This window comes from Thamnophis sirtalis, unplaced genomic scaffold, assembly GCF_051295495.1.
Source record: "Thamnophis sirtalis isolate CommonGarterSnake01/CBP01778 unplaced genomic scaffold, rThaSir2_p1.2 scaffold_3, whole genome shotgun sequence".
NCBI lineage: Eukaryota > Metazoa > Chordata > Lepidosauria > Squamata > Natricidae > Thamnophis > Thamnophis sirtalis.
The window spans coordinates 9,843,209-9,866,724 of NW_028261383.1; the positions used below are offsets into that span (position 1 = coordinate 9,843,209).

The 23,516-nt window shown below is 46.1% G+C and overlaps 1 protein-coding gene across 3 annotated transcripts; it reads left to right on the top strand.

The window, feature by feature from the left end:
- The first annotated feature begins 251 nt into the window (after window positions 1-251).
- Window positions 252-23,373, top strand: LOC148047124 (uncharacterized). Of its 3 annotated transcripts, XM_087708304.1 has the most exons (5): window positions 252-333; window positions 3,922-7,521; window positions 20,872-20,960; window positions 22,053-22,216; window positions 23,045-23,373. In XM_087708304.1, exons 2-4 carry the CDS (start codon window positions 5,098-5,100, stop codon window positions 22,213-22,215), a joined length of 2,676 nt encoding a protein of 891 aa, XP_087564430.1. In that variant the 5' UTR covers window positions 252-333; window positions 3,922-5,097; the 3' UTR covers window position 22,216; window positions 23,045-23,373. The 3 variants fall into 3 exon arrangements, 2 of the variants coding, with proteins under 2 accessions (XP_087564430.1, XP_087564431.1); XR_015695838.1 differs by lacking the exon at window positions 23,045-23,373 and having other exon boundaries at window positions 3,922-7,282; window positions 22,053-22,190; XM_087708305.1 differs by lacking the exons at window positions 20,872-20,960; window positions 22,053-22,216; window positions 23,045-23,373 and having other exon boundaries at window positions 3,922-7,627.
- Window positions 23,374-23,516: the final 143 nt, after the last annotated feature.

Below are 23,516 nucleotides of genomic sequence, written 5' to 3' on the forward strand. Positions count from 1 at the left end.
ATCAGTGGAAACTTGTTGCAAACGCCTTAGGTAGAAACTGGAGAAGGATTTTTTTCTGCCTCCTATCTGAAGATGGTGCTCAAACAGGCAACACCTATGCCTAGAAAGCGGATAATACCTGTGGTTGAGCTTAAAGGAGTTAAAACCATCGAGTACTGTGTTGCTAGAAAGGTTGGAAAGCGACGGGAAGCGTAGAAGAAAGAAAGTCCAGTTGCCTTTTGAAAAAAGCACCTTTAAGACAGCTGAACTTCCTCTTCCGGATCACTCATGGGAGGAGAGTGGTGTGCAGAGCGGGTTTTTTGCTCTTCTCATGATCGAAGCAGCAGCTGGAAGGTGAGTCCGGGAGTAAGTCGGGCTGTTTGGTTTCCTCCACGGCCTGGAAGCAAAGAAGCAACTGGGCTGAAGCATCTCAGCTGCTGCTGCAGGTTCCTTCCCTTCCTCCCCAAATTTAAGTCCACTGGTGCTGCACGCTGTGAAACTGGTGGCTGCAATTTCCCTTCTGATGGGAAGATTGAAAAAGTCTCCTTCCAGTGAAGGTTGATTCTTCGGGAATGGTTTCCCCCCAGAGGTTGTGGGTGCTCCCATCACTGGAGGGTTTGTGACAGAGCTGGGAGGGACCTTGCAGGTCTTCTATTCCGACGCCCTGATCAAGCAGGAGGCCCAATATCATTTCAGACAAACGTCTCTGTTTAAAAGCCACCAATGATAGAGCATCCACAACTTCTGAAGTGTCCGGAAATTTCTCCTTAATTCTAGGCTGCTTCTCTCCTTGATGAGTGTCCATGCAGGTCCTTGTCCTGCCTCCAGGGGCTTTGGAGAATAGGATGACACCCCTCCCTCTTTTGTGGCAACTCCTCAAGTATTGGAAGATGGCTATCATGTCACCCCTAGTTTCCCACACTCCCTGCATTGTTTTCTCTTTTTTATCCATGAAATTTTGCTTAGGCTCTGAATTTGTTAAAATCAGCTCTTCTAAAGTTTAAGACACTTGTTGGGTTATATTCTATTGCTTGTGTTTGCATTACATTGAATTCCAGTAAGACGTGGTCACTCGCCCAAGATTCCGACAACTTCAACTCCTTCTGTCGCTTCCCTATTAGTAAGAATTAGGTCGAGTATAGTTTTTCCACTAGTTCACTCTATCTTTGGGATGACAAAGTTGTCAGCTAAGTTGGTTTCGAATCTATTCAATCTTCTGCTTGCTGTACACTTTGTCTCCCAGTTGATATCAGGGTAGCTAAAGTCTCCTATTATCTCTTTTTTTAAAATTTTTATGTATTTATTTTCAATTTTAAAAAATATAAACATTCCATCTTTCCATAAGCAGTTTGTCATCTGGGTACAAATATTTCTGTGCAGCATTCTTCCATATGTTATAATACATTGAACATTTAAAAACATTGTAAAGCTCTACATTTCCTTCTTAATATATCTTCTAATAAAAATACAATAGTAACATTAAACATAGTCATTCTCATAATACTAGTACTAACAATTGTCATTTTATTCTTATTAAAAAAAAAGTTTTTATTTTGTTCCTTAAACACCACATGCCCACACCAGTGGGAAAAGAAAAAATCAAAACATAGAGAAGACAAAAAGAACAAAAAACAAGGCAGGGGAAAAAAAGGAAAAACAAAAGAAGAAAAAAGAGGGGGGAAAAACACAGGTATATATTATAAAAAAGTATATCAGCTGGTACAACATGTTTTGGTGCATCTCTTCCATTAATCCATATTAATTCAAATATCTTAACTCAAATGTTTACCATATTGACATCATTATACCTCCACTTTTAGTTGACTACAGTTATTTAAACATCCTTCATCCTTAACTATGCCAAAGATTTAATCCATAACCACATGCTAGCATTTCATTTACTTGTTTGTAAAATCCTCTATTAACATCAAATCCTCATATCCTGTTTTAGCTGAACATCCATAATATTTAATACCAAAAATTCCATCTTCCATGCATATAGTTTATAATCATTCTCCCTTCTTTATGTAATTATATCGTATATCGTAACATTTTCCCCATATTAGTTAACATTTAACTGTATATATAGTTTTATTTTATTTTTAATAGTGATAATTATTGTGATTAATAACCTTTGTATATGGTCCAAAAATATTTCCAACCTTCCCTTCTCATATCCAATTATTATTTATCATATCAACTCCACATTATATACATTACTATCAATATCAATTATTCAGCGATGTCTATTACAAATAAGAGTAATTAGGTTTAGCTAATTTTGAATTGTATTCTTCCATCTATCAGCCTGTGTCTCTCCAATAACAAAACCTCCTTAATCCTATTGCCGTTCATGGAACAAGTTCACCAAACGTCTTTATAAGCAAGTCCAAACAGGAATATCTTCGCACCTTTTTGCTTAAGATGCCTCTGATATAATATCGTTGTCCTACGCTTGTTGCACTTTTCAGCTTGTCTTTAATTCTCAGTGGTGGTATCAGAAATTCTGCAAATGATATTTCATAAAGTATAAATTCTTTAATGCTTCTCATTCCTCCTGCGCTCTGTCTTTTGAAATAAATCTTCTGTATGGCTGCCCCCCTTTCAAACGTTGCATCTCTTTCTCCCTCCGAAGTAAACCAGATGCCCGGCGTGTCAGCAAATTGAGAAACTTCATTTCTGACATTCTTCATTTGTATTTCAGGAACATTCAAACATTCAACGTTCTCATTTTTTTCTTCATATTTTGATGTTAAAAACAACAAATAGTCCAGCTTTTTTTCAAATCTATCATACGTGTCAGACAACTTTTGAAACGCGGAGAAAATCATTTTAAATGAATCATTTGAAACTTGCATAGACGCCATGTTTATGACGCAGCTAATATTTCTTCCTTTAGAGGCTTTAAGGTATTTGCAAGTAAAAACAAGCTGGGAGCTGTGCAATCTTATCTGATCTTAGACAAACACAGCCAAGCAATAAAAGTGTCAAATTGTAAGGAGCCAAATTATAGTAAATTGGTTTACAGCCCACTTAAAGAGAGTCAGAGGAGATGTTGAAGTAATCTTTCCTTTATCCATGTAAGTAGCATTTAAAACATTAAAGAAATAGGGTAACCACCGGCCATAAACCCATAAAAAAAAAAAAACAATTCGCCCCTAGATTCTTCTGTTCTTTGGTTTCAATTAGCTTAAATTTTTATGCGGACCGTATCTCTTTGAGTAATAAAATCAGCTTACCAGTTGAAAACACTCACACATTAATCGGATTCAATTGTGCTTAATCCAGCACTTTCTAAAAAATAGCTATTGGTATCTTCGTTGCACAGGTAGTCCTCACTTACCACTTCCTTCCTGAGCCTTCAAAGTTACTATGGCACACTAGAAGCAGATGTGCACCTGGTCCACAAAATTTGTGGTAATCCTAGCACTTGTTCCGTGACCGCACTAAAGTAGTGACTGGTTTTGAAGGTGCAGGAAAAGGAATTGCACCAATTTGGGTTCTGCCGATAGTTGCACATTTATGATGGTGGCGGCATCCCACACTCATGATCCCCAATTGTGACCTTCCCAGCTAGCTTCCAACAAGCAAAATCACTGGATATACTGGCAGAAAATTGCAAGTCACGGTCATATGAAATTGCCTTTAACAACCCATAGTAATTAGCTTAGCAACTACAGAGGAACAGATATAAGTTGGCACTGTCATGTGACACGATGCTTAATGATTGAGCTGCTTAGTGATGCAAATATCATTTCCAATTGTGGGAGGTTAAGTGAGGACAACAAGGATGTCACCGGAGGGGTTGTAGACAGTATTTTCTGCCCTTATTTGCAGCTGAGGACTTCCATGAACAAAAGTGGTGTATACTTCTTCTTTTTTCACCTCATCTCTAACCATTTTATAAACAATTAAAGTTACACTTTTCTTTGCATCTTACAGATGACCAGGATGGCAATAAGAGCACTCTGGACAACTGCAAAATAACAATCAGTTGTGAAAAGGGAAGAAAATCAAGGCAGAAATCAAAATATTTTCCATTTCCTGCAGAAAACCATACAAATCTTCTCCTCCAGCAGCTGACAAAAGAGAGAAAATTGAGAAAGAATAAGCAGAATATGGAGAACTCAAGGATAAATTGAATGAGAGGTGAACGGAGATTTTACATCATTCAGCAAAAGAGGGATATATGTGGAAGTCCGTGGGGAGGAAGGCCTCTCTCTGTGAGGAAGAAGACGACTTAAATGAAAGCACCACTAAACAAGACATTGTCCATAATTTTGACCTCCTCAAGTATATCAGCTGTGGGAAAGCTCCATAGATTTGCCTATTGTGGGAAAAGCACAGATTGCAAATCACAACTGATTATGTACTAGAGGGGGCAGAAAGGATAAAATCCATACAAATTACCTGAAAGTGGCAAAAACTATGGTCACAACAGCTCCCTTGTGGTTCATGGAAGTATCACCACACAAGAGGGAAGTGCTCCCAATGTAAATGTTTTAGTGAGCATGGCAACATGGTGCTACATCAGATAACTCACAGGAGGGAGAAAACGTATGACTGCAGATTGTGAGAAAGTTACATTAGAAATTCTAATGTGAGACACTAAAGGATGCACACACAGGAATAAAACCATTTGGACATCCTTTCTGTGGGAAAAGTTTCAGTGAGAATTCCACCCTGGTGAAGCACCCAAGGACTCCCACAAAAGTGAAACCCTTTGAATGTCATGACTGTGGGAAAAAAATTTAGTCACAATTTTAGTCTGGTGACACTTCAGTAGATTGACTCCAGGGAGAAACTGTATGAGTATCCAGATTGTGGGAAAAACATCATTAGACATTTCCATCTGAAGAGACACAACTCACACAGAAGAAAAACCCTTTGAATGTCCTGATTATGGGAAAGTCACAAATCCAGCCTGGTGATACATCAGAAGATTCAGATAGGAGATAAATGCTTTGAATGTCCTGATTGTTGGGAAACTTTCAGTTATGATTCCAATTTGTGAAACACTAGAGGAACCATAAAGGAGAAAAACCCATTCAATATCCTGCGTGTGGGAGAAGATTCAATCGTAATACCCACCTGGTAATACATCAGAGGATTCACTCCATGGAGAAACCTTATAAGTGTGGAGATTGTGGGAAAAGTTTCATTAGATATTCCCACCTCCTGAGACACAAGACCACACACACAAAAGAGAAAGCCTTTGAATGTCCGGACTGTGGGAAAAGCTTTAGTGATAATTGCAGCCTGGTGAAACACCAGAAGACTCACACAGGAGAGAAACCTTTTGAATGTACTATCTGTGGGAAAAGCTTTAGCAAAAATTTCAATCTGGTGACACACCAGAGGATTCACACAGGAGAGAAACCCTTTGAATGTCCTGACTGTGGGAAACGTTTCAGTTGGAATTCCAATCTGGTGAGACACCAGAGGACTCATACAGGAGAGAAACCCTTTGAATGTCCGCTTTGTGGGAAAAGTTTTAGTGATAATTACAGCCTGGTGACACACCAGAGGACTCACACAGGAGAGGAACCCATTGAATGTTCTATCTGTGGGAAAAGCTTTAGTCAGAATTCCAATCTGGTGAGACATCAGAGGACTCACACAGGAGAGAAACCCTTCGAATGTCCTGATTGTGGGAGAGGTTTTAGTCTGAGTTCCAGCCTACGGACACACCAGATGACTCACACAGGAGAGAAACCCTTTGAATGTCCTATCTGTGGGAAAAGCTTTAGTGATAATTCCAATCTGGTGACACACCAGAGGACTCACACAGGAGAGAAACCCTTTGAATGTCCTATTTGTGGGAAAAGCTTTAGTCAGAATTCCAATCTGGTGACACACCAGAGGACTCATACAGGAGAGAAACCCTTTGAATGTCCTGATTGTGGGAAAGGTTTTAGTCTGAGTTCCAGCCTACGGACACACCAGAGGACTCATACAGGAGAGAAACTCTTTGAATGTCCGATTTGTTGGAAACGTTTTAGTGACAATTACTACCTGGTGACACACCAGAGGACTCACATGGGAGAGAAACCCATTGAATGTCTTATCTGTGGGAAAAGCTTTAGTCAGAATTCCAATCTGGTGAGACACCAGAGGACTCACACAGGAGAGAAACCCTTCAAATGTCCTGATTGTGGGAAAGGTTTTAGTCTGAGTTCCAGCCTACGAACACACCAGAGGACTCATACAGGAGAGAAACCCTTTGAATGTCCTATCTGTGAGAAAAGCTTTAGTAAAAATTCCAATCTGGTGACACACCAGAGGACTCACACAGGAGAGAAACCCTTTGAATGTCCTATTTGTGGGAAAACCTTTAATCAGAATTCCAATCTGGTGACACACCAGAGGACTCACACGGGGGAGAAACCCTTTGAATGTCTTTCCTGTAGGAAAGGTTTCTGTGATCATTCCAGCCTGGTGAAACACCAGAGGACTCACACAGGTGAGAAAACATTTGAATGTCCTGATTGTGGGAAAAGCTTTAATCAGAATTCCAGTCTGGTGAGACACCAGAGGACTCACACAGGAGAGAAACCCTTCGAATGTCCTGATTGTGGGAAAAGCTTTAGTGATAATTCCACCCTGGTGAAGCACCAGAAGACTCACACAGGAGAGAAACCCTTTGAATGTACTATCTGTGGGAAAAGCTTTAGTAAAAATTCCAATCTGGTGACACACCAGAGGACTCACACAGGAGAGAAACCCTTTGAATGTCCTATTTGTGGGAAAACCTTTAATCAGAATTCCAATCTGGTGACACACCAGAGGACTCACACAGGAGAGAAACCCTTTGAATGTTTTTCCTGTAGGAAAGGTTTCTGTGATCATTCCAGCCTGGTGAAACACCAGAGGACTCACACAGGTGAGAAACCATTTGAATGTCATATCTGTGGGAAAAGCTTTAGTGATAATTCTAATCTGGTGAGACACCAGAGGACTCACACAGGAGATAAACCCTTCGAATGTCCTGATTGTGGGAAAGGTTTTAGTCTGAGTTCCAGCCTACGGATACACCAGAGGACTCACACAGGAGAGAAACCCTTTGAATGTCCTTTCTGTGAGAAAAGCTTTAGTAAAAATTCCAATCTGGTGATACACCAGAGGACTCACACAGGAGAGAAACCCTTTGAATGTCCTATTTGTGGGAAAACCTTTAGTCAGAATTCTAATCTGGTGACACACCAGAGGACTCACACAGGAGAGAAACCCTTTGAATGTCTTTCCTGTAGGAAAGGTTTCTGTGATCATTCCAGCCTGGTGAAACACCAGAGGACTCACACAGGTGAGAAACCATTTGAATGTCATATCTGTGGGAAAAGTTTTAGTGATAATTCTAATCTGGCAACACACCAGAGGACTCACACAGGAGAGAAACCCTTTGAATGTCCTGATTGTGGGAGAGGTTTCAGTCAGAATTCCAATCTGGTGGCACACCAGAGGACTCACACCGTGGAGAAATCTTTGAATTGTCGAGTCTGTGGTCATTACTTCAAGCATAAATCATCCCTTATTGCACACAAGGTAATTCATATGAGGAAAGCTAGATGAATTTAGAGAATGCTTGAATTTCATTTGTGATCTCCCAGTATATGTGAGAAATTGATTGTTTAACTTTTGTCCTGATTCATTTTGCTCAAATATTTCTCATGATTAAATTTGTAAGTGGAGTGAAAAGGAAAATGACTAACTACTAGTTTCTGGTTATCAGCAAAACGTCTGGATATTTCCTTTTCCAAAAGTAGAGGAATTCCTCAAAAAGGAATTTTGGGTGGAGCTTTTGTCTGTTGATCATGGAATTCCCACATGTGGAGTTTCAGTCTTCTATAGTTGCAAGAAAAAGTATGTGAACCCTTTGGGATTACATGGAGTTTTCCATGAATTGGTCATAAAATGTGCTCTGAACTTCACCTAAGTCACAACAATAGACAAACAGAGTCTGCTGAAAATAATACTACACGAACAGTACATGTTTTCTCGCAACTGTACCTTGATTTCACCCGATTTTCAGCCCCAGAATTCCGCATATAAGTAGTTCTCAAGATATAACTATTATGGGCTTTGAATTAAGGATGCAGGTTGCAATGGCTCTGAAGTGAAATTGCTTTCCTTAACTACCCGAATCCCCCTGCTCTCCCTGATGCAGCCATTAATCAAATATGTGAGTCGCTAATCAGAACACTATCTACTCAGAGCTGGGAAAAACTCCTTGGAGGCCTAGCGCAGGGCTAGGCCTGCCTGCCATAGGCATCTCTAGCCCCCCCCACCCTCCAAGACATCCTTTTGCTTTGTTTCCTAACCCTTGGGTCTCCTTGGCCCTTCACTCTCTCCCCCAGGGTCCCACCCCACCCGACCTCGCACCCTCCTCCTTACCTTTTGAAGATCTCTGAACCTCATATTGGGGAGGGAGGGAAGGACATATATCAATGATGGCTAACGTTTTTTGGATTGCGTATCAAAAGTGGGAGGAGGGCAGTGGGGTCATGCATGGGCTTCCCCACACCCATGCTATGCATGTGACCCCAGCATGCATGTGTGTGCGAACAGCGCTCTCCCCCCCACACTTTTGGTGCTGTTTTTTTGCCATCCCCAGGCTCCAGAGGCTTTCTAGGAGCCTAGGGAGGGTGAAAACAGGCTCCCCACCCCCTAGAGGCCCTCCAGAAGCTTGAGGATCTTCCCTGAAGCCTCCAGAGGGCGAAAACCGGCCCTATGGGCAACCTGGAAGTTCAGGAACTATGACTTCCAGTTTGGTCGTAGGGCCTTTTTTCACCCTCCGGAGCCAACCCCCTGCTCGGGTTGAAAACCCTGTACCATTTCAGACAACTGGTTGTCTAATCTCTTCTTCAAAACTTCCAGTGTCGGAGCATTTACAACTTCTGGAGGTAAGTTGTTCCACTGATTAATTGTCCTGTCAGGAAATTTCTCTGTAAGGTTTCCATAAGGAAAAGGAGTCTGTCGTGTCTACCTATTCTAACAGGGTAGTCCTCAACTTACAACGTATTTCCATAAAATGATTAACAGTCGTGATTGTCCCTTAATAACAAATAATCCATTGCTGCTTCAGAAGCAGTGCTCGACTTCCAACCGTTTGTTTAGTTCGAAGTTACAAACGGCAGTGAAAAAAGTGATTTAGAATTATTGTTCACACTTAAAGAGAGCTGCAGCATCCCCATGGTGACGTGATCAAAATTAACAATCCCTTGACAACTGACTCATATTTATGACGGTTGCAGTGTCCCCGGGTCATGTGATCACCTTTTGTGACCTTCGGACAAGAAATGGGGGAGCCAGATTTGCTTAGCAACTCTATTACCAACTTAACAACTATTGCGATTCAAGCAACCACAGCAAGAACTATGCTAAAATGGCACAAAAGTCAACTTACCAAAAGTCACACTTAGCAACAGAAATTTTGGACAGAATTATTTTTTAGAATTTTTAGAATTTTATTTGTTATTTATAGGCCGCCCTTTTCCCTGAGGGGACTCAGGGCGGCTTACAGTTCATGGGAAGGGGAGTGCAAGATAAAACATAAGACAGTGTGTAAATAAAAAATAAAAAATAAAACGCAACTTTCATTCAGCATTCGGGTGGGGCGGATTAGAATCTTATCCCCAGGCCTGACGGGATAGCCAGTTCTTAAGGGCTGTGCGGAAGGTCTGGACGGTGGTGAGGGTGCGAATCTCCACAGGGAGATCGTTCCAAAGGGTCAGAGCTGCTACTGAGAAGGCTCTCCTCCGCGTAGTCGCCAGTCGGCACTGACTGGCGGATGGAACTCGGAGGAGACCTAATCCGTGCGATCTAATCGGTCGAAGGGAGGTAATCGGCAGGAGGCGGTCTCTCAAGTACTCAGATCCACTACCATGGAGGGATTTATGGATGGTAAGTAGCACCTTGAAGCGCACCCGGAGATCAACAGGTAGCCAGCGCAGCTCGCGGAGGATAGGTGTTATGTGGGCGAACCGCGGTGCGCCCACAATCACTCGCGCGGCCGCATTCTGGAGTAGCTGAAGTCGCCGGATGCTCTTTAAGGGCAGCCCCATGTAGAGCACATTGCAGTATTCCAGCCTAGAGATCACAAGGGCTCGAGTGACTGTTGTGAGGGCCTCCCGGTTCAAGTAGGGTCGCAACTGGCGCACCAGGCAAACCTGGGCAAACGCCCCCCTGGTCACAGCTGACAAGTGATGGTCAAAAGTCAGCTGTGGGTCCAGGAGGACTCCCAAGTTGCGAACCCTATATGAGGGGTGTAAAATTTGACCCCCCAGCCTGAGCGATGGAACACTGGCCAAATTATTGGGAGGGAAGCACAACAGCCACTCGGTCTTGTCCGGGTTGAGTACCAGTTTGTTAGCTCTCGTCCAGTTCTTAACGGCCTCAAGACCCTGGTTCATCACGTCCACCGCTTCATTGAGTTGGCACGGGGCGGACAGATACAACTGGGTGTCGTCCGCGTATTGGTGGTATTTTATCCCGTGCCTCCGAATGATCTCGCCCAGCGGTTTCATGTAGATGTTAAATAGTAGGGGGGATAAGACCGAACCCTGCGGCACCCCATATGTTAGGGGCCTCGGGGTCGATCTCTGCCCCCCAACCAACACCGACTGTGACCTGTCCGAGAGGTAGGAGGAGAACCACTGCAAAACAGTGCCTCCCACCCCCACCTCCCGCAGTCGTCGCAGAAGGATACCATGGTCGATGGTATCGAAAGCCGCCGAGAGGTCAAGGACAACCAGGATGGACGCATGGCCTCCATCCCTGGCTCTCCAGAGATCATTGGTCAATGCGACCAAAGCGGTTTCTGTGCTGTAACCAGGTCTGAAGCCGGACTGGAAGGGGTCAAGGTAACTAGCTTCCTCCAAGGACCGTTGAAGCTGGAAGGCCACCACCTTCTCAGCAACCTTCCCAACAAAGGGGAGGTTGGAGACTGGACGGTAATTGTTGAAAACGGCTGGATCCAAGGATGGTTTCTTCAGGAGGGGTCTCACTACCGCCGCTTTAAGTGTGGCGGGGAAGTGCCCCTCCCGAAGGGAGGCGGTAACGACCGCCTGGATCCAGCCTCGTGTCACCTCACTGCTGTTGGCAACCAGCCAGGAGGGACACAGGTCCAGAATACAGGTGGAGGCACTCACAGCTCGTATGGCCTTGTCCACATCCCCAGAGGCAACATCCTGAAACTCAACCCAGAGATGGTCTGCCAAGTTATCCCCCTGTGTCTCGGCTGGATCTGCGAAGGTGGAGTCCAAGTCCGACCGAAACCGAGCAACTTTGTCCGCTAAGAACTGGACATAATCCTCAGCCTTACCCTGCAGGGGGTCCCCCGTATCCCTCCTATTTAGGAGGGAGTGGGTTATCCTAAGCTGGGCAGGACTCAGCGGACGCAACCAAGTGGCAATATATGTTCTTTTTGCTGTCCTGCATATGGTCATATGTCAAGGACTACCTGTATTTGAAGTGTCAAGGGACACGTCTGAAAGCAATACAACTTTGAGATGTATTAGACAACCGCAATTCAATCCAAAATTTCTTGCCCCAAAAGAGAATAAAGATGAAAGGGGGATTTTTTCTGCTTTTTTCAGTGTTCCAATATCCCAGGGGTTGCCACTAAGAAGAGGGAGTGAAGCTATTCTCCAAAGCACCAGAGGGCAGGACAAGAAGCAATGAGTGGAAACTCATCAAGGAGAGAAGCAACTTAAAACTAAGGAGAAATTTCCTAACAATGAACAATTAATGGAATAACTTGCCTCTAGAAGCTGTGAATGCTCCAACACTTGAAGCTTTTAAAAAAATGTTGGATAACCATTTATCTGGTGTAGGGTTTCCTGCCTAAGCAGGGGGCTCGACTAGAAGACCTTCAGGGTCCTTTCCAACTGTTATTCTATGCTATGCTATTCTATTCTAATACTATCCCCAATAAATGCAGAACCATTTATTTTCTCCATAACAGAGCCCCATTAACCATACCACTTTGAAGCAGAAGAAAACTTCTGAACTAGGAAATATCTAATATTTAACTATTTAAAAGGTCTGAGCGGGGAAATATTTAAGCCCTCCATTTAAAAGTACACATATATGAAGTTCAGAAGAAAAACTACTTCTACACAGTACAGATAGTCTTTGACTTACAACATTTCATGTAGTGACCGTTCAGTTACAACTGCAATTTACAAAAAGTGAGTTACGACCGTTTTTTGCACTTACGACCGTTCAAGCATCCCCATGGTCACGTGATCAAAATTCAGACACTTGGGAACTGACTCACATTTATGACCGTTGTGTGCTGGGGTCATGTGATCACCTCTTGCAACCTTCTGACAAGTAACGTCAACGGGAAAAACTAGATTCACTTAACATCTGTGTTCCTAATTTAACAACTGTGGTTATTCACTTAACAACTGTGGCAAGGTCACAAAATGGAGCAAATTGCACTAAACGTGACTGATTTAACAAAAAATTTGGCATCAATTGTTGTAAGTCGAGGACTACCTGTACAAACTATTTCTCCTATAGTAAAACAGCTCCAAGCCTAACAGAGCATGCTTGAAGTCTGCAGAGAGAAGGTTCCTGGCGTTTTCCCCATTTCCTCCTCAAGAATTTCTCTTGCCATCTGGTTGAAAGAAGGAAGGAGATCCTTCTGGACTCAAAGGCACTTTTGGTTTTTCCTTACCTTTCCGGCTGCAGCCGCCTTACCAGACGTGCCCACGCCTCCAATTGAACACATTGGGATTGTAAGCAACAACAAATCTCTCTCAAAGCCTTTATCCCCACTAACGTCCACTGAAGGGCTTTTACACAGCATTTGCCACACAGTTTACAAGTCAAGAGTCAGAAAGAATTTTCTCATCTCCCTTTAGAGCAATGGTTCCCAAAGTGGGCGGTGGGATGACTTAGGGGGGCGCTAAGAGGCAAGGGGGCAGCAGGGAGGCGCTAAGAGGCAAAGGAGGTGGCAGAGGAGTACGTGAGATGGTCCCCTCGCAGGGCGCAATTCTGCCTAGGGCTCTGTTGGCCGCCAGTCATCTGAGCACTTCCAGCAGGGGTGAAATTCAGTCTAACGTCCCAAAGACTGGAAGGATTTTTCGCTCGCTCGCTCAGGAGGCATACAAGCATGTCAGGCTGCAGGGTGGGGGGGAGTGAGGCAGAGAAGAAAGAGAAGAGCCTTTTGCCTGCATTTCTCCTCTGATACGTGTGCTGTGCATGGAGAAGAGATGTGGGACTGAACAGGGCTGTCCTTGGGCCTGCATTTCAGGGATTGGGAATTGGTGCTGCATTACGCAGCAGAGTCCGATGTCATTACGCAAGAGCGCTCGCCTGCCTCTCTCGCGCTTTTATAAATGGCTTTACTTCTGACTCCCTTTCCGGGACTGTGCTGCGAGCTGCCTCCGCGAGGATTGCATCGCAGCAGCGTGCGTGTGCAACAGAGCCACCCCCCCAATCCCTCTTGCCCCCGCTCCACACGGATGCGCCACTCTTGCCTGCCTCTACCCCTCCCACCTTAGAAATGCAACACAGGTAAACATGCAGGGAGGGGGGGAAAGAGGATAGAAGTGGCCTTAAAAAGCGAGGAGCGGGAGGAAGGGTACTTGGGGTGGTTTCTCAAACTTTGAGTTACAAAGTAATCTAATTGAACACTGAAATATAGGGGAGATTGTGGAAAAGGGATAAGCATTTCCAACATATTTAAAAAGTAAATTAAAAAGTGGTCTAATTACTGTCTAAAGTTGGATATTGTCATATACAGGAAAAAAACAAAGCAAAACAAAATTATGATAGAACAACGTTCCATATTAGAAGAAAATGCTGTACAAATGTTCCAGTATTCCAAACAAGATGTTTTATAACCAAATGGAGTCAAAACACTGCAGTTTTTTTTTAATAAAGTGCCCTTCCTATCTTGATATTTATGCACAGTGAGACCTTTGTCACAGATAAACCTGGATAATGGAATCACTCTTATGTTGTGTGAGTATACATGAGCTGCAAGGCTTGTATTTTGCCATAGTATCATCTACAGTTCCATAAGTACTACTAGGATTTTGACCAGCTGCTGGGCACCAATATATTGAGGAATACGGAAAGACTGATCACGTGGGGCAGTCTAATGAGCATTTCTGAAATGGCAGATACCACAGAACAAAGTCTTCTTCCTTCTCTACCCCCACCCCACCCTGTTATTTTGGGGGGGGAAAGGCAGCAGTGTGTATGTGAATTATCAGGCATGCACTGCATTACACAGAATTTACTGAACAGTGAAGTAGTTACTAAATTTTACTGAGTTTACTACGTTACTAACGTTCTTGAAAAATGACTATCAGACTTTGAGAACCTGGTATCACTGGATCATGTTCAACAATTGTGTTGAATTAACATTAACTAAAAAGGTTTTTTAATTGGATTTTGAATAAATGTGCAATTAATTGTTACAGTTTTGAATTTTACTGTTACTATCTTCCTTCCGTCCTACAAACCGCCCGGTCACATGATCCCCAGCCATGCCCACCAAGCCACGGCCACAGAACCGGTAGTAAAAAAAATTGAATTCCACCACTGGGTGGGAGGCACTGAGGATCAGTTTGTAGCACCAAGGGGGCGGTGGACTGAAAAAGTTTGGGAACCACTGCTTAAAGTAATTCCTGCCTGTTTTACATCTTAGCCTTCCTGCATACCTAAGGTGACCAGACGTCCCGCTTTTGGCGGGACACCCCCGCCTTTCAATGCGTTTTCCCGCGTCCCGCCCGCCTTTTTAAAAGGCACGCTTTTTTTGGCGCTCGCAGCTCCCGCCCATCAGCTGCTAGCTTGCTGGGCTGGCTCATCGTTTTGTTCTCTATCCTACCGATGAGCCAGCCCAGCAAGCTAGCAGCTGATGGGCGGGAGCTGCGAGCGCCAAAAAAAGTGTGCTTTTTTACCTACCTACAAATTTAAGCCAGCCCAGCCTGCCCGCTCACTGATTGGATTGACCTGGACTCCAGCCAATCAGTGAGCTGGCTGGGATGGGAAATTTTCAGCACGCCTGCGCGAGTCTCCATTTCCTTTCACCAAAAGACGAAAGAGGTTGCAGCTGCGCTGACTGGTGAGTATTAAGAGCCGCGAGCGGATGGTGTGGGAGGGGAGCTTCGCTTGAGATGACCATGCTATGCCTTCCATAGCCTGGTCCTCCCAAGCAGAGCCCGCCTAGCTGCGTTGCCCACACACGCGGGGATTCAAGAAATCCGGCTGGATACTTTGAATCCCCGCGCGTGTGGGCAATGCAGCTATGCGGGGGAGGGGAGCTTCGCTTGAGATGACCATGCTATGCTATGCCCTCCATAGCCTGGTCCTCCCAAGCAGAACCTGCCTAGCTGCGTTGCGCACACACGCGGGGATTCAAGAAATCCGGCTGGATACTTTGAATCCCCGCCCGTGTGGGCAATGCAGCTAGGCGGGGGAGGGGAGCTTCGCTTGAGATGACCATGCTATGCCCTCCATAGCCTGGTCCTCCCAAGCAGAACCCGCCTAGCTGCGTTGCACACACACGCGGGGATTCAAGAAATCCGGCTGGATACTTTGAATCCCCGCGCGTGTGGGCAATGCAGCTATGCGGGGGAGGGGAGCTTCGCTTGAGATGACCATGCTATGCCCTCCATAGCCTGGTCCTCCCAAGCAGAGCCTGCCTAGCTGCGTTGCCCACACACGCGGGGATTCAAGAAATCCGGCTGGATACTTTGAATCCCCGCGCATGTGGGCAACGCAGCTATGCGGGGGAGGGGAGCTTCGCTTGAGATGACCATGCTATGCTATGCCCTCCATAGCCTGGTCCTCCCAAGCAGAACCTGCCTAGCTGCGTTGCGCACACACGCGGGGATTCAAGAAATCCGGCTGGATACTTTGAATCCCCGCCCGTGTGGGCAATGCAGCTAGGCGGGGGAGGGGAGCTTCGCTTGAGATGACCATGCTATGCTATGCCCTCCATAGCCTGGTCCTCCCAAGCAGAACCTGCCTAGCTGCGTTGCGCACACACGCGGGGATTCAAGAAATCCGGCTGGATACTTTGAATCCCCGCGCGTGTGGGCAATGCAGCTATGCGGGGGAGGGGAGCTTCGCTTGAGATGACCATGCTATGCCTTCCATAGCCTGGTCCTCCCAAGCAGAGCCCGCCTAGCTGCGTTGCCCACACACGCGGGGATTCAAGAAATCCGGCTGGATACTTTGAATCCCCGCGCGTGTGGGCAACGCAGCTAGGCGGGGGAGGGGAGCTTCGCTTGAGATGACCATGCTATGCTATGCCCTCCATAGCCTGGTCCTCCCAAGCAGAACCTGCCTAGCTGCGTTGCGCACACGCGCGGGGATTCAAGAAATCCGGCTGGATACTTTGAATCCCCGCGCGTGTGGGCAATGCAGCTATGCGGGGGAGGGGAGCTTCGCTTGAGATGACCATGCTATGCCCTCCATAGCCTGGTCCTCCCAAGCAGAGCCCGCCTAGCTGCGTTGCCCACACACGCGGGGATTCAAGAAATCCGGCTGGATACTTTGAATCCCCGCGCATGTGGGCAACGCAGCTATGCGGGGGAGGGGAGCTTCGCTTGAGATGACCATGCTATGCTATGCCCTCCATAGCCTGGTCCTCCCAAGCAGAACCTGCCTAGCTGCGTTGCGCACACACGCGGGGATTCAAGAAATCCGGCTGGATACTTTGAATCCCCGCGCGTGTGGGCAATGCAGCTATGCGGGGGAGGGCAGCTTCGCTTGAGATGACCATGCTATGCCCTCCATAGCCTGGTCCTCCCAAGCAGAACCTGCCTAGCTGCGTTGCGCACACACGCGGGGATTCAAGAAATCCGGCTGGATACTTTGAATCCCCGCCCGTGTGGGCAATGCAGCTAGGCGGGGGAGGGGAGCTTCGCTTGAGATGACCATGCTATGCTATGCCTTCCATAGCCTGGTCCTCCCAAGCAGAGCCCGCCTAGCTGCGTTGCCCACACACGCGGGGATTCAAGAAATCCGGCTGGATACTTTGAATCCCCGCGCATGTGGGCAACGCAGCTATGCGGGGGAGGGGAGCTTCGCTTGAGATGACCATGCTATGCTATGCCCTCCATAGCCTGGTCCTCCCAAGCAGAACCTGCCTAGCTGCGTTGCGCACACACGCGGGGATTCAAGAAATCCGGCTGGATACTTTGAATCCCCGCCCGTGTGGGCAATGCAGCTAGGCGGGGGAGGGGAGCTTCGCTTGAGATGACCATGCTATGCTATGCCCTCCATAGCCTGGTCCTCCCAAGCAGAACCTGCCTAGCTGCGTTGCGCACACACGCGGGGATTCAAGAAATCCGGCTGGATACTTTGAATCCCCGCGCGTGTGGGCAATGCAGCTATGCGGGGGAGGGGAGCTTCGCTTGAGATGACCATGCTATGCCTTCCATAGCCTGGTCCTCCCAAGCAGAGCCCGCCTAGCTGCGTTGCCCACACACGCGGGGATTCAAGAAATCCGGCTGGATACTTTGAATCCCCGCGCGTGTGGGCAACGCAGCTAGGCGGGGGAGGGGAGCTTCGCTTGAGATGACCATGCTATGCTATGCCCTCCATAGCCTGGTCCTCCCAAGCAGAACCTGCCTAGCTGCGTTGCGCACACGCGCGGGGATTCAAGAAATCCGGCTGGATACTTTGAATCCCCGCGCGTGTGGGCAATGCAGCTATGCGGGGGAGGGGAGCTTCGCTTGAGATGACCATGCTATGCCCTCCATAGCCTGGTCCTCCCAAGCAGAGCCTGCCTAGCTGCGTTGGCCAGACAAGCGGGGATTCAAGAAATCCGGCTGGATACTTTGAATCCCCGCCCGTGTGGGCAATGCAGCTATGCGGGGGAGTGGAGCTTCGCTTGAGATGACCATGCTATGCCCTCCATAGCCTGGTCCTCCCAAGCAGAGCCTGTGGCGGTGAAAACTCTGGGTGAGTCTCCGTGGAGAGCTTGGCGGGCAGCTGGCTGGACTTCTAAGAGGTGGGGGGGGGAGGAGCGGCAGCTCCTTGAAATGGAAAAAGGCTTGCTTCCTCCCCCTCCCCCAAATGAGACCGGGCTCCCAGCAGCGATTTGCCATTTGAGAGAGAGAGAGAAAGAGGGAGGGAGGGAGGGGGAGAACGTGAGTGTGTGTATCCCTCCTTCCTTCAGCCCAACACTCTAGCTCGGCTTGGCTCTCGCTTCGTCTCTCCTGCCTCTTCGCTTCTCTGTTTGATTGTTGAAAGTGGGAGCCAAACCGGGTCATTCCTTCCAAGAGGCAAGTTTCCCATTGATTGAATGACTCGCTGCCCTAGACCCTCTGCAGTCCCTCTCGTCTGGCCAGAATGCCAGCAAGAGTGTTGGGCTGAAGGAAGGAGGGATACACACACTCATGTTCTCCCCCTCCCTCCCTCCCTCCTTTCCCAGCCAGTCCCATGCCTTCTCCCAACCCCCGCCCCGTTCTCTTAGCTGCCCCGTTCTCTTAGCTACGTTCTGCCTTGTGATTGCTGTCTCCAGGCTCTCCTCTCCTATTATCGTGGAAGGTGTCTCATTTGGGGGAGGGGGGGGGCAGGCCTTTCTCCATTCAACAGATCCAATATACAGAGTTTTATTTTTTGGCCCTAAAAATATTGTCACTGAGGATGAGAGAAATTTCTTCATCATTGCTATTGGCCTCTAGCAAATAATTAAACATGGTTTTTAGTGTACTTAGTTAGTGATCTGCTTTTTAACATTACATGGTATCAGTTTCAAGAATGCATGCAATCCTGAAAATTTGTAACAAACTTGTTGAAGGGCCTATGAAATATTTTCTAGTTTAGTGTAGAATAAGTATTCTTAATAAAAGAAAAAGTCATTTTTATTTAATCAATTGCATTCCTGTTTATAATGGCATTAATTAACTAAACTAGAAATAAATCTATGTTTTGCTAGAGTTTTAAAATTAAAAAACCTTACATTTTGTTGCTATTATTTTAATCAGAGTTTTGCCAAGTGAAATTATATAATGGTTCCTCATGTCTCTGTAATTTTCTAAATCTCATCCAGAAGTACCACAGAATCTGGCATTTTCAGCAGAATGATGCTGATGCTAATAAAACATCCTGATTTTGGGTGAAAGGATGGAAAGAGGAAGGAAGGAGGAAGAGAGATCTAAAGTGCAGAAAGACAGAAGGCAGATAGGCAAGAGGAAGGAAGGAGAAAGAATGGAAAGGAAGGAAGGCTAGAAGGAAGAAAGAGGGAGGGAGGGAGGGAGGGAAGGAAGGTGAAAGGAGGAAGGAAGGAAGGGTACTTCCACTTGTAGGCCTGGGACTGAATGCAGGAGGAGTCTCTCCATAGGATCAGCTGCTCCTCTGATCATGGTCTATGAAAATGTTACTGCCTGCCTGATGCAAATTTAGACAGATGGTGCTTTGGGCTGCCCCTCAAATCCCCCCTTTACTCCTCCCCCTGTAGAATTCAGCCCCCTGAGTTTTGCCTTTGAGGGGCATGTGTGGTTATGGCGGATGGCAGAGTCAGCTGGAGGTTGAGAGGGGATTGGGGCTTTTGTCCGCCTGTGGAGTTCTCCCCATGGACAGGATGGGATGTTGGCATGAAAGGGATCCGGGCACAATCTCACCTGTTCCAAGTAAAGTTGCCTTTTGCAATTGGCTACCGGTAATCCTCGACTTACGACCAGGATTGATCCCCCAATTTCTGTTGCTAAGGGAGACGTTTGTTAAATGATTTTTGCCTCATTTTGCGACCTTTTATTGCCACGTTAAGTGAATCATGGTGGTTGTTAAGTCAGGAACATGGCTGTTTAGTGACCAAAGTTACAATGGCATTGAAAAAAGTGACTGATGACCATTTTTCACACTTAGCGACCATTTTCACACTTAGCGACCGTTGTGGCATCCTCATGGTTACGCGATCAAAATGTTGATGTTTGGCAACAGATTCGTATTTCTGATGATAGTTTGAAATGGTGACAGTATAAATTATTGCTGGTGTAATACTTAACAATGGTTTTTAAGGATTTCTTTTATTTATAGAATACCTTTTTTATTATTTTGGGGGGAATTTTACTTTTAAATTGTTTATAAAATGTATTTACTACAAGAAATGTTCCTTTTTGCAAATGTGATCTTTGCAAATCTTTGTGATGCAATATGATGACCATTTTTCACACTTAGCGACCATTTTCACACTTAGCGACCATTTTCACACTTAGCGACCGTTGCAGCATCCTCATGATCACGTGATCAAAATTTTGTTTGGCAACAGATTCGTATTTATGCTGGTTTCAGTGTCCTGGGGTGACCTTTTGACAAAAAAAATTTTTTTAATCAAGCCCCCCCCCCCCCCCCGGTGAAGGGTGTCCCTCTTTTGCAATCTGAAAATCTGGTCACCTTACTGTTGGGTCAACGTGGGGCAGAGTAGAAAGACCTATATGTTGCACCAGGAAACCAGCTGGTAGAACCAAGGTTGATGATTTTATCTGTAAACTCAGTCTTCTGTGATGCAGGGTCTTTCACAGCCTGTGATTCAAAAAGTCAACACAACAGCCCCACCAGCAACATCACCAGCCCACCTGTTTTCTGTGTCCATTGCACATGGGACAATATCCTGGGCTTTGTTGGTTCCATCCAGGCTTCCACCTTGAATATTTTGACCACCCACTGCAGGCAGCTTTACTGAGCAAACAAACCCCTTGAACGCAGCCAATGGCTGAGTTGCCTGGTTAAAGGAAGAGATGCTTGTAACCACCTGACACAAGATCCTGCAAGCTGCCTCCCACCCATGTGGTGGGCCTCCCCTTTGGCACCCCAAGACCTAGTGGACTGCAACTTCCTTGACCTTTAACTAGCAGGGACGAGAGCCACAGGGTTGGATTGGAGAGTGTTAAGTGTAACCTGTATTCTTGCCTATTTCAGCCGGTGCCCTACACAGGTGACATCCCTGGAGGTCTGGGAGCTGAGAGGACCATCACAGTGCGAGGCTCTATTCCAAAGAACGGCAAAAGGTCTCAAAACTCATTTTTCTGACATGCGTTTGGGGATTCAGGCAGAGGAATGGAATCGTAACCATTGTGCATTGTTGCCTTTCTGCAGTCAGAGCCACAGGTCCCACCCTGCTGGCATCTCCCTGGCATCACACATTTCGGCCCAACTTGCCACCTTGCCCAAGAGTTAGACACTGGGACTCTGGTTGGCACAGCAAAGCACCAGTGTTAGAACCCCTCGTAGTCCTTTCCCAGTTCATCTCCTTTCTCCGACTCTCCTGTCTCTACACATCCACAGATTTGACCCAGAGGACAAGGAGATTAAGGGGAGTGGAAGCACAATTCTGCACAGTATAAACACAGTCTGTGGAACTCAGTGCCACAAGAAGAAGCAAGGGCCGTTAGCTTAAGGCAGGGTCCCCCAAAGTGGGGGAATCAGAAATTTGATAAAAGGTTTGGCAAGGAAAGAGTTTGGGGAATTCTGGGTTAGGAGGTGGATTTGAAGAAAGATTTGGAGCCAAATTGTCATATAGCAGTGATCAGCTGTTCTTCATCAGAAGAATTCTAGTCACTGCTAGACTGCTGCTGAATATATATATTTATTTTAGCAATATCAATAGCATTTAAACTTATACAATACCCTATAGTGATTTACAGCATTCTCTGAGGGGTTTACAATGTCAGCATATTGCCTCCAATAATCTGGGACCTTATTTTACTGACCTTGGAAGGATGGAAGGCTGAGTCAACCCGGAGCAGTCGAACTCTAGGCTGTGGGCAATACTGCATTCTGACCTCACCATCAGGGTTCCTTAATATGTGTTTGTCTAATTTATAACTCACTGAGAGTTGGTTAAACCGTGGCAGGATGTAAATGCAATGAACAAATAAATATCTAAAATGCTAACTGGAACTTACACATTCAGCAGCAGCCCACCAATAAATAATATTTGGAAAAAGGAACAAGAGTTGTTGTTTTTTGCTTTAGCCTTCATCCATGGAAGGATCTGGCAGGCTGCTGTTGGATTAAGGGGCAGGGGGGGGGAATCGGATTTCCTGTTATTTACTTCAAAGACCTAGCCTAATATGCCTGCTTTTTTCTCTCTTTCCAAGGTTTGAAATCAATTTTATGGCTGGCCAAGATATTGCTCTGCATGTTGAACTTCGCATGAAACCGTGGAGAGCTGTAGTACGTAATAGTTTTTTGAATGGCGACTGGGAAAATGAGGAACGGAAATTGACCTTTTACCCTTTCCAGCCTGGACAGGACTTTTAAGGTGAGTTGGCTTTGATTCCAGCAGAGAGGGGGATCCACAGGGAGGAGGTCAAAAAAGTCAATATCGCTGCCACTGCTACGAAATCGATATATTGGCCATATTTTACCTTATGCGGCAGGGGTGGGTTATGACTGGTACGCCCCGAGATGGGCTTACCGGTGCCTGCCGGGAGCACCAGGTACCATTCCGGTACGGTGCTCTGGAGGGCCCACCCGCCTGCCTGCGCTCCTTACCGGTATTTGAGCGGTTCGGGGCTTACATACATGTGCAGGAAGCATATGGCGCCTGCGCAGTGCTCTGCTGAGCAGCTGGAACATCGCGGGGGCGTTGTGGAGCATTGCAGGTGGTAAGTATGCACGTGCGTGTTGTGCGCATTTGCGCGCATTCATGTGGTGAACGCCCAGCCCTGTTGCACCGTACCGATTACAATGAGATCTGGGACCCACCACTGTTATGCAGACACCCCTGGATTCCAGCAAAGAGCTTGTCTGGTTGCCAGCAAGAAGTAGGGAAAAAGATCCAGCTGGTGATTTCAAATTACGTAAAACAGACTACTCCATCTTCCATAATTCCCAGCTAGCACAATTTTAAAATCTGAACAGTTGGAAGGCTGGTGTGTGTGCATGCGTGTGTTTGTGTGTTGTGTAGAAAACAGTATGGCAGTTCTGAACCCCGCTCTTAAAGTTCCCATCCCTTATATATAGGGGGTGCTTTTTGGTTTTGATGCAAGCTATGGATGGTGTGGATTGCGTGCCCCCCTGCGTGGAGGGCCGTAGGTGATCCAGATGTGCTAGTTCAGCCATGTTAACATCCTTCCTCTCTTCCCAGCTCTCAATCCACTGTGACAACCGTGAATTCAAGTTTTATGCCAACGACCAGCCCTTCTTCGACTACACCCATCACTATGTCCCTATCAAACAAATCCGCACCCTGGAGATTGATGGAGACGTGACCCTTTCTTACATTAAATACTAAGGGGGGAGAGATCAATAGTAGCATAGATCCCCCTCTTCTATCTCTCTTAGTCTGCCAGTAGATTTAGAATTCTGTTGAATTTGAGTGGTCTGCCAGTTTTAATCAATCACTCAGTCAATCAGACACTCAAGAATAATTTAGAATATTAAGCAACATTTTCAATAAAGCATTTGATCAAGGAATGCAGCAGGCTTACTTTTCTGCCTTCCGAATTTGATCTGTAGATGATACAAATTTTTTTTTTTAAGTTGGTGTCCTCCAGATGTGTGGGAACAATCTTTCTCAAACTTGTCAAATTTAAGATGTGTGGGTTTTAACCTGAAGA

Coding starts and splice junctions, on each gene's coding strand:
- LOC148047124 (XM_087708304.1), top strand. CDS start 5,098: ATGGAGAAACCTTATAAGTGTGGAGATTGTGGGAAAAGTTTCATTAGA. Junction 7,522..20,871: donor CATCCCTTATTGCACACAAG/GTAATTCATATG, acceptor TGCCTATTTCAG/CCGGTGCCCTACACAGGTGA. Junction 20,961..22,052: donor ATTCCAAAGAACGGCAAAAG/GTCTCAAAACTC, acceptor TCTCTTTCCAAG/GTTTGAAATCAATTTTATGG.